Source organism: Haliaeetus albicilla, chromosome 4 (genome assembly GCF_947461875.1).
Source record: "Haliaeetus albicilla chromosome 4, bHalAlb1.1, whole genome shotgun sequence".
NCBI lineage: Eukaryota > Metazoa > Chordata > Aves > Accipitriformes > Accipitridae > Haliaeetus > Haliaeetus albicilla.
The window spans coordinates 25,009,492-25,026,965 of record NC_091486.1 but is presented as its reverse complement, the minus strand read 5'-3'; the positions used below and the strand labels follow the sequence as shown (position 1 = coordinate 25,026,965).

The 17,474-nt window shown below is 38.0% G+C and overlaps 2 protein-coding genes across 5 annotated transcripts in view; one reads left to right on the top strand and one right to left on the bottom strand.

Annotated features, from left to right (window-relative positions):
* GPR155 (G protein-coupled receptor 155) overlaps positions 1-7,195 on the top strand; it is a 31,911-nt gene extending 24,716 nt beyond the window's left edge. For 3 of the 4 annotated variants that reach the window (XM_069781460.1, XM_069781461.1, XM_009914877.2), the window contains 4 exons: positions 433-528; positions 2,048-2,112; positions 2,842-2,979; positions 5,157-7,195. In XM_069781460.1, coding sequence (XP_069637561.1) covers positions 433-528; positions 2,048-2,112; positions 2,842-2,979; positions 5,157-5,379 — 522 coding nt within the window. In that variant the 3' untranslated portion in view covers positions 5,380-7,195. Of the gene's footprint in view, positions 1-432; positions 529-2,047; positions 2,113-2,841; positions 2,980-5,103 lie in introns of all 4 variants that reach the window. The other variant, XM_009914878.2, reaches the window with a different exon arrangement.
* A 2,822-nt stretch (positions 7,196-10,017) lies between these two features.
* On the bottom strand, positions 10,018-17,466 carry SCRN3 (secernin 3). Its single transcript, XM_069781465.1, has 7 exons — positions 17,219-17,466; positions 16,862-17,043; positions 15,883-16,082; positions 14,978-15,190; positions 12,237-12,399; positions 11,697-11,877; positions 10,018-10,902 (listed from the first exon to the last, which is right to left on the bottom strand). The coding sequence occupies exons 1-7, from the start codon at positions 17,384-17,386 to the stop codon at positions 10,747-10,749; spliced, it is 1,263 nt and encodes a 420-aa protein (XP_069637566.1). The 5' UTR covers positions 17,387-17,466; the 3' UTR covers positions 10,018-10,746.
* Positions 17,467-17,474: the final 8 nt, after the last annotated feature.

The following is a 17,474-nucleotide window of genomic DNA, read 5'->3' as shown; positions in this document are numbered from 1 at the left end:
ATGTGCTTCAGCTTAACACAATCTTAACTATGCAGAAAATATGTAGAAAGCACTGGTCTCAGCTAAACAGGCCTGAAGACAAATACTGCAAACTTGTAAGGGCTAATATTGTCTGTATTAGGTTGAATACCCAAGTATGCTTAAGGCAAGTTCCTTGTGTAGAGGAACAGGACCTCTACACCGGTATGTTTTGCATTGTTTTGTTTAAAAACGAACAAGCCCTTCCCCCTCCCTCCTCCCAGCTATTAAGCCTAACTACAATGATGGTTTAAGGTGTTTATTCCCTCTGATTTGTCTTTATCTGAATGATTTGTTAAACAAAGACAGTGAAAATTGTGCAAGAATCTATTAGCATGTGAAGAGTAAGAAAGTGTTTTTGATTTTTAACAATCAAATTAATCTTGTGGGTTTTGTTGTTTTTTTTCTTAACAGAATCTTTCCAGTTGTTTGTGGTGGCTGTTCAACCAAGAGCCTGGAAGGCTATATGTGGAATTGCAGTTCTTCTGTGCTGTTTTTAATTTTGGTCAGGTACTTATCAATGTTTGTTCTGAAAATTACTTTGTTAGTGGGTGTTGCAGCAGATGCTGTTACAAGCACTGTAAGCTGAAGTCCTCAAACAATGCTGAAGTCACCAGCTCCTTATGTTGTTTTGCCTTTTTTTCCTCAAGCTTTTTCTTTTGCTTTGACAGCTTTCTTATCATAATGCACGTCTTTTATGTGCATGAACACTTTCAAAGGTACAAATGACAACTGAATGCCAAATGCCTATGGAAACAGAGTAGGATTTTAGCCTTATTTGTACCAGAAAGCTTTATCGGTGTCGCTTCTGTGGAGTTACACCAGTATAACTAAATAGGTGCAAGGTGGCTACGTGGATACTTCTGCTATAAGGCTTTAAGTTATTATCTCTTCAGTTTCAGTTACAGCACCATTGGCTGATAGCTGACAGTTAGATGTTTAATTGTTCCAGCTGCACATGGCCTATTTCAGTGCAAACTGGCACAAGGTAGCTTTGTTATTGTCGTGGTTTAACCCCAGCCAGCAACTAAGCACCACGCAGCCGCTCACTCACTCCCCCCCCATCCAGTGGGATGGGGGAGAAAATCAGGAAAAGAAGTAAAACTCCTGCGTTGAGATAAGAACGGTTTAATAGAACAGAAAAGAAGAAACTAATAATGATAACACTAATAAAATGACAACAGTGGTAATAAAAGGATTGGAATGTACAAATGATGCGCAGGGCAATTGCTCACCACCCGCCAACCGACACCCAGCCAGTTCCCGAGCGGCGAATCCCTGCCCCCCCCTTCCCAGTTCCTAAACTAGATGGGACGTCACATGGTATGGAATACACTGTTGGCCAGTTTGGGTCAGGTGCCCTGGCTGGGCATGAGAAGCTGAAAAATCCTTGACTCTAGTCTAAACACTACTGAGCAACAACTGGAAACATCAGTGTTATCAACATTCTTCACATACTGAACTCAAAACAGAGCACTGTACCAGCTACTAGGAAGACAGTTAACTCTATCCCAGCTGAAGCCAGGACAGTTATCTATGAAGGTGAAAGCAAGGCAGTGTTAATACGCGTACTAATGTTTTACAGATCCATGGACAAGTGCACCTACAAGATGCACTACAGTATCAAGTAATGATAGTAGTTTTGATACAAAAGTGGCACAGAGAAATAATTTAACTAGAGAGAATTCTAGCATTCAAATTACAGTAAGTCAGTTCTTCAAAGACAGATTTAAATAACTAGCTATGTAAGCTTAGCCGATTATTCTTAAGTGTCAGGTGGCATGTCACAGCATTAGGTTTACTGAACTGTTTCTTGAAGAGTTTGTTTCATGGACTGTTATGTATTAATCTGTCTTTCTAAGGCCCAAATTAAAAATCAAAGCAGAAACAAAATGTATTTTGAATGGTATCTAGAGATGAGGGATACTTTTCACATGTGTTGTGACAATAAGTTTTTAACATTTTATTTCTGTTCTTTAGAAACAAAAGGTTTTGCTTAATGTTGCTTTTTCTATATTTTTTCCTCCAGGGTTTCATTTGCTTTGGTATTTTTGGCTTAGATAAGCATTTAATCATTCTACCATTCAAGCGAAGGTAAATAGAATCTGTACACTTACACCTACAAACTTAATAATTAATGATAATAATTTTTAAAAGGTATTGGCTGTTCAGTGCCATTGTATTCCATTTTCTATTTGTTTGGTCTTCCAAATTTCTTTTATCTCCCAGTTGTGGAGAGCTAACTGCAGTTCACTGTGCATGAGTTTTTACTGCTGTCCTAATGACTCCCAAAGACAAAAATCCCACAGGCTCCCTTATGACAAAATCTTTGGCAAATGATGGTGAAGTATGTGATTGGATCAGTGAGGTGAGGGATCTTCAGAAATAATTTCAGCTGATAATTAAAACTTAGATGTGAATGCTGAACCAGATTATATCATTACTGTGTTAAAGTCCTGTATTCATAACCTCATGCAAGTTCATTGTGTGGATGGACACTTTCACTGTGGACGTGTAAGTTGTACAAAGCCATCTTTAACTCAGAGTTAGCTGTCTGCAGTGTGATTCCAGCAGCTAAAGCTGGATCCCAACTACTCTCTGTCTTTCCTTCTGCCTGTGCCTAGAATAAAACCTCTCAGTGTTCAAAGGCCATACAAGTATATTAGGAAGATTGTAGATAAAGTATTGGGCACAAAACCAGTAAAAGAGTTGTGACAAGCTTCCTATGAGTTCCGTTCTATTATTTGCAGTTTCCTTAAAAATGCCTCTGGTTGATTTGCTGGTTTTAATTTATTTTCTTTCTTTCTTTTTTTTTTTAAAAAGACTTGAATTTTTCTGGGGAGGAAGAGAAGCACCAGGGCATACAGATCCCTCTGTACCTGAGGAAATCAGGATGACCTGTCAACAGTTTGTTCATTATCATAGAGATCACTGTGTCAAAAGTATTGTCAGAGGCAGAAGGTAAGGTTCCTCCCTGCACATATAACCTGTTACAAAGGTTATAACTCACCTTTTGGAAATAATGAAATGCGGTTTAATCTGTCTGTGGGCGATTCCTGTTGTGGCATATTTATTCAAACCTCAAGGAGAGGATTAAGAATTTAGCAGTAACAGAGAAATGTTTCTAGTCTCACACTGAAACATTGAAGTGCAGGTTATTACATTATCCCATCTAGGTTTTATATAAATTATAAAAAAGTTTCATATTGTTAAGGCGTTGCCCCAGTTTTTCTATTTAGCTGTTCAGGAGAGAAGATCTTTCTCAAAAAATGGAGATGATAATGCCTGTAATAGAGTGCATATGTCTATGAGTTTTGTCAAACTTGAGACCCTTCATTTGTTTTGTTTTGAGATTAAGAAGGTGTCAGTACTTATGTGATGGAATGTTTACTAATAGCTTTTACAGGAGGTGAAACTGTTGAAACTAATGTCAGTGTGTACTCAGAGGCCACTCAATATGTGAGATTATAGTGGTTTTGGGGGCCCTTACACCTTTTGAGTTCATACAATTTCTTTTGCTCATTCCTCTCATGAAGCCTAAACCTCAAATTATGAGATCAGCAAAGCTTTCAGAGGCAAATTATCATACCCAAATCAAGGATTATGTATTCAGGTATCTGTAGGTGGATGAGAAGAAAAATGTGGACAGAAGCAGCAGGAACAAGAAAAAGATTCTGCCTTTATTTAAATGTTTACTGTATGAAATGGAGACATGAAGAATTGTTCTAATAGGACACTTCTACTTTTCTTGTCACGTGAGCTTTTAAGCAGGACTAGGTTGGTGGGATGGGGTGGTCTTTTAGTGGTCAGGTAATCCGAAACCACATTCCAGAACTGTTTTTGACAGCATCATGATTTCATTCAGTCTCCTCAGAAGTCAGTAATGTTCCATAAGAAATAAAGTAATAAAGTTATCCATTTAGGAGAAATGAACTATGTCAGTTCAAGGACTTGCTTCTTTCATGCCAGACAGAAAAGATGTATCAGAAAATATTTTGAAATAGGACAGGCTTTACAGCTGTGTTTCCTGTGCCTCTACTGCTATGTGGTTTCTTGGGCTTTGGGCTGTTCATTTGGTTGGATTTTGTGGTTTTTATTAATCATATATCCACCTGAGAATACATCAAAATCTGACATTTGTTACTTCATTGTTTTAATATTAAGTTTATGTGGAACTGGTTTCATGTCTTATTTCTCCTTGTGAGTTAAAGTATTTATCTTCTCATTTTAAATATTCATCTAACTTGATCCTATCTTCTTTATTTTAAACATACTGTAACTGAGACCTTGTAATCATGTATTTTTTATTTATTTTAATTTTTGCTTCTCTGCTAATAGATGTTAACACTTGCTCTGTGTTACTGCTGCTTTTAACTTAAAAAAACTAGAGAAAGAAGTTTGGGGTTTGCTGTCTTGTGTAGCTGTTAATCATCTTCAGAAACCCTGCGCTTGGGTTCCATAGAGCAGATTTTAGATAACCAGAAACATTCATTGCTGCAGGTAAATTTCTGAATGGTATTTTTACTGCAACTAGGTAGATATTAGTGGCATTGCCTCGTAAATATGTAAAAGAAAATTAGTTTAGTCTTGTTGTAAAGGTTTTGTTTATTCATAGTACTGCCTGTGTGGTAACTATTTAACCAGATATGCAAGTTAAATGGTTTTTGTTTCCAATGTATGTAAGCAGTTAGTGTCTGTTTAAAGCTGTAGAGAAACTATAAAATGGAATGAAAGTGCAGATTGAGCCCCTGTTGCTGCGGTCATGCTGCACTCAAATCAGATATTTTGTTGCAGAAATGGTCATGCTAATGAGTACCTGGGAAGTAAGTATCCAAGAAATAGAATTACATTGTGTGCGTTTTTAGGCAAAGTGCTACTTATATTCACTGAAGTTTATTTACACAAGCCTAAAATAACTTTGTGCTTTCATTTTGCTTCTCATTGAAGTATCTGTAGGAAAAGGTAGTGAACATTGGCATGTCCCTAATATAAAAAACTTGCAAATTCTTTTCTAACATGCTCTTAACTATCATGATGTCTTTCCTTGTTTCCTGCTATTTTTCCTTGCCTTTCCCCATCGTGCAGTGGTGATACCAGATTTACAGAACATGTGGGTGAATCATTCCTTTGACATACAGGTGTGGTGCAAAGATCTCCACTGGCATCTTCTTTGGCTGTGACCTGGTGAACTGGCTCATGCAAGTTGGCCTTGCCTCTGACCGTGGTGAAGCTGTGATGTATGGAGACAGACTGATGAAAGGAGGCGTCGTCCAGCATATTACGAATGAATTTGAATTTCGGGATGAATATTTGTATTACCGCTTTATTCCTAAGAGATCAGTTGCAGTTGAGAGCCGTTGACTTTAGCGTGTAGGCAGAGGACAGGCAGTTAGGGGTGAGTGTGACCTCCTCCTCTGCCTTCACCACTGAAATTGGAAGTATTTCTTTCTCAGGGCTCTCAGAGAATAGTGTTGTTCTCTCTTTTTAAGAGATGTGGTTCTACTTGTGTCTATTCTGAAGGAAATGGTAGCAAGTGATATTTAATGAGCGTTCCAAACAGAATGCAACTAGAACAAAAGGAGATGCGCTGGATTTAGAGCATTTTTTCCATTTTGAGCAAAACAAATAGTAAAAGGATATGTGTCACTGTTGTATTATAGAGGCATTATACCTGCAGCTTTAGTGACTGGTGCCACAATGAAAAAAACCATGACTGAGAGGTATTTTTCACGTTGCTGTATGTCTTCCATATTTTAGTGTGATGAACTATTGATTCCTGTTTACGATCAGGCTTTCCCCTGACCTCGTAGAAGTAGGATTTCTTCTATGATACCCCAGTTTTTACTACTCTACTGTTGTCTAACACCAGGAACTTTTTCTAGCTGTTTACTCCTCAGATCAAGTGGTTTGTTTCTCCCTTAAAGAAAAAATCTCCATTTGTAGAAGTAGAATTGTTGTGAAGATGATTCCAATGTCAGAGGATTAAAGCTGAGGAAATATTGAGTGAAATAAATAATGGTTTTGTACAAATTTACCAAATATTAAAAACATAAAAATACCCACTGTTCCCCCAGATTAGGAAATTATATAGTGGAATTTCATATAAACAGTTGGTTTTGAAGTTTTGCCTTATGGTGGTAGTAACAGCTTTGGCAGGAGTAGATTTTTACCTTCTGAAATTAGCCTTTCCAGTTTAATTCAGAAGTACCAGATTCAAATGAAGATGTTATGGAAGCCTTGGATACCTGTGCAAGTCAAGATGAAAAATTTTATCAAATCATAAAACCTTTTAAATGAAATACAATGACTTTTAAATCTATTATGTAAAGAATCCTAACTGAACATCCAAGTTAGGGTTTAGGGTAGCTAAAGATACTAAAATTTTAGTATTGGTTGCCTAACACAGGTTTCTAATAAGCCTCAGGTATCCTCCTACAATGTTTAAATAGTTACTCTAGTGTCATTCAGATTCCTGTGCAATGAAGGCAGAATCTGAGAATCTGTATGTCTTCTGCAGTATTTTGAAAAGGTTAAAGACAAACTGTAGTATCTGATAGCCATTATGCTGCCCTTTTAAAACTGCAAGAACAGCATTTATATGTCTATATAAAAATTTTATATAGTGGGGGAAAGGAACCTAGGTATTAAAAAAAAAATTATTTGCTCAAGCATATGAATAACTCTCCTCGTCCTTTTTTTAAAAAGTCTTTCCCTTTTTTCTTTTTTTTTAGTACACAGATTTTTATTATAGCTACTTATGCATCTACATTGTATTAAGAATGAAAAGTGATTTTAGCAGCATAAATTATTGTTCAAGAAACAGTTGTTTTATGGTAGCTATAACTCCATGCAAGACTTATATTGGAAAAATACTTCCTTTTACTGTCAGTCTTATTGCACTTCTGCAGTGTTCATAGAAACGTAACTGCATCCTACTGCATATGTATGCTATACAAACTGACATATTTTAATGTTTTCCAGCAACAAAATAATTGACATTTGTATCAGGCTGTGGCCACAAAGGAAAATAATAGCATATTTCCATTACAGCTGCTGAAGATGGCTACATCAAATGTTTTGGAATAATTAGATATATGTGACTTAAGAGCAGAAGCCATGAGTATGTCTGGCTTCTAAATACTGTAACTTGTCAATAAATCTGGTACTTGATTTCAGAGTTCTGAGCTTTGATGTGATGTGAGGTGTCAGAATGTTATGTGTGCATGTCAAGATTTAAGACAAATGTGTTTTTCTGAGAGATTTGTTAAAGTGGCTCTTGGGTTTCAAATTGGGTATTTCTTAAATCCACCCTTGATGCTTTTTAAGTAGGCAGAGGACTTGTTAATGGGGGTTCACATAAAGATACCAGTTTTCATCTAACAGCCTAAACAGATCTTTAGGAATATTTCACATTATCATCTACTTAGCAAATACAATTTAAAAAAAAAAAAAATTCTTCAAATGTTCAAGAAGTTGATCTTAGGTCAGTTTTATGGTCCTATGTGAGGTCATTGTTCTTGCACTCTTGTCTTTCTCATTTTCATCATCAAGCCCTGCCCTTGCCTCCCATTTTTATAATGGCTCTGCTATTCCCTAGATTTGAATACAACATATCTGGTTTAAGTAAGAAATTGCTCAAAATTTATGCTTAGAGAAGGCTCCCTGTTACAGATCTAATGAAGAGAACGCCTTTAATTAACAACTGACACCAAATTCTGTTAGATTAACTGTTACAACATTGTGACTGCTGATATCATACCCATTAGTCCGATGAAAGTTTATGATGGTTAATAAATAGACTAAAGAAACCAGGAATGAAATACAGGATATGATAATCTAAATCACTGGGTACTTCTGGAAGCTAAGAATAGATTTTTAATAGCTTTAGAAAGCTGAGTAACTCTTTTATCTGATAAATACTTGCTTCTACCGGGGAGCATCGGCAAGTTTTAAAATAGTTGACAATTTGATGTCTGTCAATAGTTGATCTACTGATGTGAGAATTTTTGGTGGTTAGAAATAGCTTTGCTTTAAAGACGTGGTCAGTGATGCAATAAGTTCTTCTATTTTGAAGGTGGATTATTTTGGGATAAGTCTCAGTTAACTTGGAAGTTATACTTCTGTGAAAACACCCCCTGAACAAGTAAGTTGAGACTCCAGTGGAATACTGGATCTTTTTTCTAGCTCTAATCTCAAAATAATTGTGATAATGGACAGGAGTGGATATAAAACTTTTCGTTTTCTAGGTAGCAATTTTAGTACAGTTGCTTTGTTTTTTTTTTAATAATGATCCTTCATAAATCTCTAGACCTTTTAAAATAAGCTGTAAGAGGTATTCCTAGATGAAATACATGCAAAGATTGCCCTCTAGAGGACATTCTGATTTTTTATTTTTTTTTTTTAATGTAGGGTTGTGGGAGGGAGGGTTACTTATTCCTCCTGATCTCATCTTCATTTTCTGTTTTTACGCTGCATGTATACTAGGAGGATAAAATCCCAGGAAAAAAAAGGTACCAAAATATCCTGCGTGTTTGGACATCACTTGATCTATCTCCACACATCACATTGTTTTACTTTGTATCCTGTAGACGAGTAAATAAAAAACAGCACAGAAGCTAGAGGAACGATTGGACTGTATCTGCCTATATTACAACCAGACCAAGATGCTTAACAGGGTTAATTGCCACACCATGATTAAGTGGACAAGAAGTTCACTTAAAGGCCTGCTCTACCACCTACACTACTTTCATTCCTGTGTAACTTCCCTATAATTGCATTGTAGCATAAAATTGTTTCTCTTGTTTTGCTATGCTACCTGTAAACTTGACTAATACCTTGGTTTCCAGCACAGTTTTACCTGGCATTTATTGATGCTTTGAAGTTATCAAAGAGCTAGTGTGGAACAGCTCATGATCAAAAATAGGACAAAGATACACACAATTGTCAGATATAGACATCCATGAGGAAAACGGGTAAATACAGAAAAATTTTTATTAAATATACCTCCCAGTTCACAAATATCCACTGTACTATTGAATTTCTAAGAAATTTTGTGGCAACACAGCCACAAAAGGTTCACAGTCAACTTGAGCTTACTTTCAGTCTTACCTGCTACTCAATCTTACTTGCTACTGCCACTTGGTACATACAGGATCACTAGAACCAGAAAGCTCAAGAACCTTTTCTGACCCATTAGTTTCTTGCTGTGGATCTGTATGCCAAGTTAACTTCTACTTTCATTGTAGGATCAGGAAGAACAAATTCTGCAAAGCTCTCAATTTTCTTACTCATTCTGCTTTTGTTTGTCTATACTTACTTTTTTTACCAGTGGGGTGATTGATAGAACAGTTTACAAAATGAGAAAACTGCATGTGTGTAGCCCCATCTTTAGCATTTGAGATGACTCTAGAAACTGACTATAGAAAAATCATCAAAGAATGGTCTTTCTGTTGTCTGCTGTGTCTTTCTGTGGGGATGCTGTGTCATGTCACATACTGCTACTGCAGCTCTAATGCTCCACTTCATGTTAGATGTTCTCTTCTGAAGGTTTACAGAAGTGCGGGTTTTGTTTGGGGGTTTTTTTTTCCTTCCAGTCATACTTTTTATCCTGCTTGATCATGTAGTAAAGCCAGAATCATCTTTCTGTTTGCTCAGTTTGTCCCTTGCCACAGATAATAAAAGTAGCGTCACATATTGATCATTACTTTTGAAGAGGATCAGGGAAGAAAAGCTCCTGACAGGGCAAAAAGCTTGATTAAATTTACTCCATAGTCTAGTAATTTTGGCAAGACAAGTCGTGGTTAAAAGGCTTTATATGAAATGAAAAGAAAATGTAAATGTCCTTTCAAATGTCCAGCTGAGTATATATATATACTTGTGTACCCCAACCTCTTCCTTTCTAGTTGCCCGATTTTAAAAAAGTAACAATTTGAGAAACATTAAAAAACTCCCACATGATGTTATAAAGTGTATTGCAGAATTAATTTGACAGTAATCATATTGCATGTAAATAAGTTTATTTTTTGGTATCAGGGTGGGGAGAATAGACAGGGAAGTGAAAATTGTGTGGTAACTTGCAGGATGCTTGCATTGTTGAATTCCATGTAATCGGACTTAACAACAAATCATGGTAAAATTGTAACTGATTTAGTTTTAATATACCTTGAACTCTTAGCTTCATTTTACATTGAAGGAGTAGAAGGTTCATATATGAAATGTACCTTAGAATGGTTTTCTCAAACAGCTGAATATCAATCCTACTTGACTTGCATATCACTTTCCTTTTTATTCAAGTGCAAGTAATAGGTTCTACATTTCAGAAAGTAAGTCCTTCAGCACGGCCATTTCAATTCTGGGAATGTGAAATTCTGCTACAATTATCTTGACTATGAAAGCTACATGTGTGTACGCTAGAACTGAGTTCTCCAAATCTGAGTTAGTGTTCTTCATCCAGAGATGGGGTTGTTTTTAGTCAAGCAATTACATTCTAATTGCATCTGTTGACGAAATCTATCTCTGCTAACAGCTTTATGCCACATACAGATGAAGCCACTGCCTAGCTTTTAAGAGCCTTTTCAGCATTGCTTCATACAACTGAAAGCTGTTTGGCCTAAATATGAATCTGCGTCCATACTAACCAGTATATTGAAAATAAGATGTAATCTATATAGCTACTTCATTAGAAAAGTTAATCATAAAACTGAATTTTACCACATTCAAATGGTAGTTTTAGCTATATATTTTAAGTTCTTCTTCTACACACTGTGAAAAAAGGTTAACCACTTGGTTAATGTCAAAACATGCGTTTTGCAGGATTGATTCCATTTCACTTATCTTCTGTTTCTCCAACTCCTGTATCTCTTTCAGCATTTCTTTACCTTGGGCCTGCAAAAAGAAATGTCTGTATTTCACTAAAAAGTATACAGAGTATGCAGTGTTCACCCTAACAAAGTTCTGTTCTACTGTCTGTACTTTAATCTCTTAATAGTTTCTAGGGTACAATTTGTGTTGGCAGAAGTTAGCACCGTGACAGGTTTTCTTAGGTATCTTTCCCAATATCTAGCACTCACTTCATCTCCCTGCATCCTTGTCTGATGGATTGAGAATAAACAAAGCTGTTTTAGGTATTTATGCTACCAAAACTTCAGTGGGCATATGTCTTATTTTTTAGAACATGTATCTGTAAACAGGAGAGACACTGCTGTTAAAAGTAAGCAATTACCTCCCTGCTTCACCTTTGTGTCCAGCTATCTTTGTGACCTTGTTTCCTTTCCTGTCTGTACCAAGCCATGATAAAAGGCATGCCCTCCTTACTATCTGAGACCAGGGTCCTAAAGAGTTTTAAGTACTCTTATCAGGAGTTGTATATTTGCCTGTGGCTGCTCAAGCATTTCCCCATGATCTGACTGGTGCAGGAGTATGTGTGGCCTGCTGCTTTGCAAGATGAGCGGTACAGATACTTGTCTGGGGCTAGGCCTGGGAGTACAGCAAAGTGCTAGTTGCATTTTTTAGTGTTTGAAACATATGCCTGCCAGATGCCAAGACAATGAGCTTCTGGTGCACTACAATGTTCTTTGCAATCCATCAAAGGGCATTAAATGGTATCACATTAACAAAATGTGAGCAAGGAGCTTATATAAACCACCTGCTTGCACTGAAATCTAATTTAATCAACGTACCTCGATAGTTTCCATAACTACAGCAGCACTTTCATGTTTTTTATAGAGCTCATGTCTTCGATCTGGCTTATTCTGAAAACGTGGTTGCTTCTTAACTGGATCATCATGACCAAATGTAGGGGAGCTAGTTTTTAATAACTGAGTAATATTGGGCACAAAAATGAAAGGCTTGAATACAGACCTAGAAAGAGAAAATAGAACAGAGATCCTTTACTGATACAGTTTTGTTAAAATTGTTGAGTCAGCAGATTGATGTATTTTTTTCCCATTCTTCTAATTTCTTCATTTAAGAAGGAAGTCTTAAAAAACAAAAAAAATCTCCTAACTGATGTTTAAGTCAGTGTCATAGCAGTGTTTCACTAAGTAGGTTGGTAGATAGCATTAAAATGTACATAATATACATTATGTTCCTCCTACTTTTTGATTGTGCTTTTTCAGGGGAAAAAAGAAAAGCAAAAAGGAATATAATTAGACAAATTGCAACACTTTTTCATTTAGATACTTGCAACTCTTTATCCTAATTACTTGCTGCTACATCACCTCGCAGGATCTGGAGTTCCAGTAAAGTAGTGAATACATGGCAGATTAGGCTGCTGAGGCAATACGGACACCATGCTTCCAGTTGTCATAAATCCACCTTCCATATTAATGCCACTCTCTTTGTCACGAAGAATTTGCATCATTATTTCAGAAGTGATAGATCCTATTTAAGATACAGTACAATTATTTACACACAGTACTACTTACAATACCAACTAAATGGCATGTTCTCTACAACTGGCTTTTTCCTTTAATAGGCAATGCCAATTTTAGTTTGTCTGTGTTGGCAGAAAAAAAAAAATCATCCTAACAGCATACCTTAATATGTAACACACTTAAAAATATTATTGTTTTCCCCAAAGTATTTATTTCAAAGAGTAGGTGATAATGAGCTATAACATTTATGACTTAGAAGAGGGGGAGGATAACAACACACGATGTTTCCCAGAAAGGTAGAATACATATGGCTAGCACAAGGTCATTCGCACAGTAACTTTTCAGAAGAAAATTAGTAGCTTGGATTAAAGGTTGAAAACTGTGTGGAAATTAAGATAAATCACTATAATAGTAATTGGTATTTGTACACAGTTAATACCACTATGTTGCTTTGGAAATACAAAAATAATAACAACTGTACATGGATTTTGTGTGTAACTTTGAAAATTAAACAGCAAGACTGTCACTTTTGGGTTTTTTAATCATCTGACCTTCCAAAGCGCTTAGGCTTCAAGTTGACAATTGAAAGGACGCACTGGAGTAACAACATCTTCTATACTCAGAATCAACAGAAACTACAACAGTACATCCATTTGTAAAGAAGTCTTAATCGACTACCTATGATGTGAGGTATAGTGCCAAATGTCTCTATGAAAATAATTCTTTCTTCTCAATTAGGTGAAACAAACCCTTTCCACATATGTCTCTGCATCTAGTGTTCAAATTATATAGCTGTTCATGTGTAGCTGTACACTGAAGTTTAAATACTGGCATGGTATCACCAATCAATCCAATATTCTAACAGGCAGCACTTGCAGTAGTTTTCAGATTTAGTATACCAGTTGAGCGTATGCTTATGGAAGAAAAACATGAGTTCATTCACTTTTTTTTTTTTTTTTTTTACTTGAAGGTATCATCTACCATTTAATCTTTTAGTGTTTCTCTCAATGAAGTTCTAGCTGCATAAAGATCCTTTTTGTAAACTGCCTTGCTGTTTTCTCTTAAAATAATTACTCTGCTGCTAAGTCAGATGTCTCCAATATTTTTTTTTTTTTAATACACGATTCAAATTGCCTGTAGACAGGCACACAGCACTACATTTCAGCAAGGAAACACTCTTAAGTATTCCCACAGTTGCCTGGGAAAGTCAGAGAATTCAAGAAATCAGCAAGCTATGCGTATCAAAGAAATTAAAAGAAGCAACGGTCAGTTTGTCAACTGCAAGTTGGCAACTTGTCTAGCTAGAAAGAAGGTATTGTGTATTTTCCACTAGACTTTTTTTATTATTTTGTATTCCTGAAATACATTCCCTAATTTCTGGAATATAAATAATGTATAACTAAAAATGGTCTTCACATGGTAGGCAGCCTGGAAAAAAACTGTAATGTCACTGAGTGAAAAAGCTGGGAAGGGTAGATTAAGAAACCAGTGATTTTACTGATGCTGTAAACCAAACAGCTTTTAGTTAGGGCACTATTTAAAATAAATCTAAACAAACTGAAACCATATGAGGCTGATAACCTGAACACCTAGTGTGATTTTTAAAATGGCTCAGGTAAATGCCTGAAAATGAGGATTTAGGATGAAAACACTGATAGAATCTCAGCATTATTATAATACAAGTAAATACACATATTATGAAAATGCTTTCAGTATTCAGAACCTGCAATTCCCAAAATGAATGCAGGGTTTACAATGATCACTAGAGCAGGATAGCAAAAGGTAATTCATTCTGACACATTAAATGCTAAACCTGGTCTGGCAGAGCTCAGCCAAATAAATAAAAAAACACAGGGGTGCAAAGTAATTTTGGTTGAGATTAATTACTTCAAATGAGCAAGTGAATACAGATGCAGCAAAAACCTGCCAGGTGGATGCAGTTAGAAGAGAAGTTATAGCTTATTTCTGTAGAGGTCTGAAAAATAAGTCAACAAGTTAGTGATTAGGAGTACCTGCTTAGAGTACAGAAAATTATTTTGTTCTGCTCTCAGTGTGTTTTATTAGACTACACAATGTTACAGCAGCAGTTGTAGTGAAACTACAAAGATTTAAAAATCAATGTCAAAAAATAAATGCAAGATATCTGAATGCTGTGCTGTTGTCTCAGGCCTATATGAATGGTACTAGACTGAAGTTGCTCATAAGGTTCTGTTTGTGGCTGCAAACCACTGTGAGTTTGTTTTAGCCTCTTTTTTTTTCTTAGAGGTACAGTAATAATATTTAGCCTATCAAAATGTTTCAGAGCAGGTCTTACAGAGTATTTAGCAGTATGGTCATAACGTGACCTCTCGGTGTTGTTACTGTGTGTGAGCCTTGTTTTAATTTTTCCTCATCAACAAATTGGCAAAAATTAATAGAAGACTTCAAGTTCAGCATTTCTCCTTTAGGCAAAAAGTTATTCTAGTAAGTTCTGGTTCACCAAATCATGTGAATGATTGCCCGCATCAGATGTCTGATAACATATGATTTAAATTAATGTAGCTCACTAAATGCTTTGCATATCTTAAAAAAAAAAAAAATTATACCTTTGTGTTTGTTCAGAAGTTTATAGCCTTCACAATATCGGCCTCTGGATGTCGTCATTCTGGCAGTATTTACATAAGAATATGTGGCAGCAAAATCAAATTCCTTTTCCCCGTCCCACCAGCCCTTGCTTTTGGCATATTCCTTCAATTCTGGGTGTTCTCTGTCAATCTTGGTTGTGATAGAGAGCTGGTTGGAAATATTCCGTACGCCTCCTGTGTGTAAGGTGAGGAAGGAGTCATTTTAATACATCGAATGCTTTCTCTTGGTCTTTTGTTTACAATTAGCTTACTAAAGCAAATTATGCACTGAAGAGTTTCCTACAAGATCTGAGAGTTCTGTGGTTTATTTTTGGCCCTCTCTCCCTGGCTATATGTATCCTTCTGATTGAAATTCCACTGCCACTCAGTTCTGACTCATTTACTTCTATTGCCAACATCATATTTCAGGTTTTGTCCTGATTATTCCCATCTTTACATTCTTCCTCTTAGACCTCCAAAGACATAGCTTGTCCCTCTAAGTCCACTGGAAGGATCAGCCACTTCAGGCCCCAATGCACCAATCCCATCAGTGTTACCCTGTCACCAAATGAAGTTGTCATCAACTGCCACCATCCTTAAGACCATATGTACTGCTGTCATTCTCATGCTGACCTTCTTGCTGTCCTCTCTTTTCCAAGTGCAGAAGTGGTCATCTCTGACTCTGAAAAGGTCACCCTGTGACTCAGCTCCTCTGAAACTGCTAGCCACTCCACACTGATGCCTGAGGAAGCAATTCCTGTTGTTCACAGGCACGTGTGCATAGCTGGAGGCTAGTTTGATGCCTCAATGAAATGGTAAATGAAAAGTGGAAAACTGCTAATTGTCACTGCATTTGAAATGTTTAAAACAAAGAGCATCATCCATACCTTCTACTTTTTCTGCTGCCCAGTATTTTCCTGATGTCTCCAGCACCCATGCTTCCTTTCTGTCGGCTATCAGAAAACTGTTATGGTATGTAAATACCATGTGGCTCTCCATACAGTTTCCTCCCTGTCCGTATTTTTCTAGCAAATCAACTATGACAGCAAGAGCCTTTTCAGCTGTGTCCGCTCTCTCCAGTCCAAGCCTAAAACAAAAGGAAGATATCGTTGGAACTACAAACTTTACATACAACTGTTCAGCCCAAGTATTCAAACTGACTTGGAATGCTATTTCTCTATGTACCTGATGCTTGTATGATCTGGTAAGAGAAAGGAGCAAGTCACTTGAAGGGCTCGTTTGAAGTGGGTCCTCTATGTCCTTGGCATGGGCAAAAACAACCCAATGGAAATACAGAAAGGCAGAGAGGGGGCTCCTAGGAACTGCCTGCAGGTCCCGTGTGGGTATTGGACTGGGGAAAACAGTACCAAGAAGAACTGACTGACTGCTGTAGGTTAGCAAGGGCTACACTAGCACCCAGCAAGGCAGGCACAGGAAGCTGTCATTATTTACATGGAGATGCGTGGCTAAGACTCAAACTTAAAAATACGTCCATGAAAGATGGGGGAAATAGGAAATCAGTACAGGCCCTAGAAGAAGGCCCGACCACTAGTTCCTGAAGTCCAGCTGTGCTCTTGTTAAGAGTCTTGGTTCAGTTTAGTATAAACTTTGTGGAGAGAAAAACGTTTGATGATTTCCTTGACAGATTCTGTTCTAGCACCTGATACCTTTCACGGGCTTCCAGCTCCTGGCAGAGACCTAATGCCTGTGCCAAGGAATACTTATTTTTAACCACAGCTAGAACAGCAGAAGAGACTGACGTGTCTTCTGAAAGTGAAAGCACCTCTTTCCACACATAACTCAAAATAAATGTTTCAAAACCAAATTCCGAATTCAGTACCGTTTACCAAAACAGCCTGTGCAAACCTTACGAGGTCCATGCCGAGGAGAGCTTCATCGTCGCAGATCTCCTCTCTGCCCCACACCGCTTCGTTCCCGATGCACACGCCGTGTTCGTTGGCCCCCATCTCTGCCCCCCAGAGCCAGGAGGGACGGCTCAGGACCACGGCGTGGGTCTTTTCCACTTGATCAATCTTGATGTAGGTGCACTGCAAGAAGTCGGAGCACACAACAAATTACCTTTCACGCCATCGCTTCGGCGAGCGTCTCCCCCTGATTAATCGGCCACGGGCTAAAAATACACAGAAAGGGGGATGAAAGGTTGGGTTTTTTGGTGTTTTTTTTGCCGTCTCCCGCCGGACTCGTCGTGCCCCGCGGCCTCACCTCCAGCGCGGCGCCGGGCGGGTGCGCGGCGGCCGGGAAGTAGACGACCTCCTGCACCTCGTCCGCCGGCCGGTCCGAGTTCTTCCCGAAGACGACGCGACCCCCCGCCGCGGCGGGCGGCAGCGCCACGAAGGTGTCGCAGGAGCGTGGCGGCGGCCGGGGGAACATGCTGGCGGCGCCGGCGGGCGGCGGACGCTCCCCGGGCCCGCTGGCGGCTGTGGCGGCGGCGGGGCGGGGCGGCGGCGTTGCCGCGGCC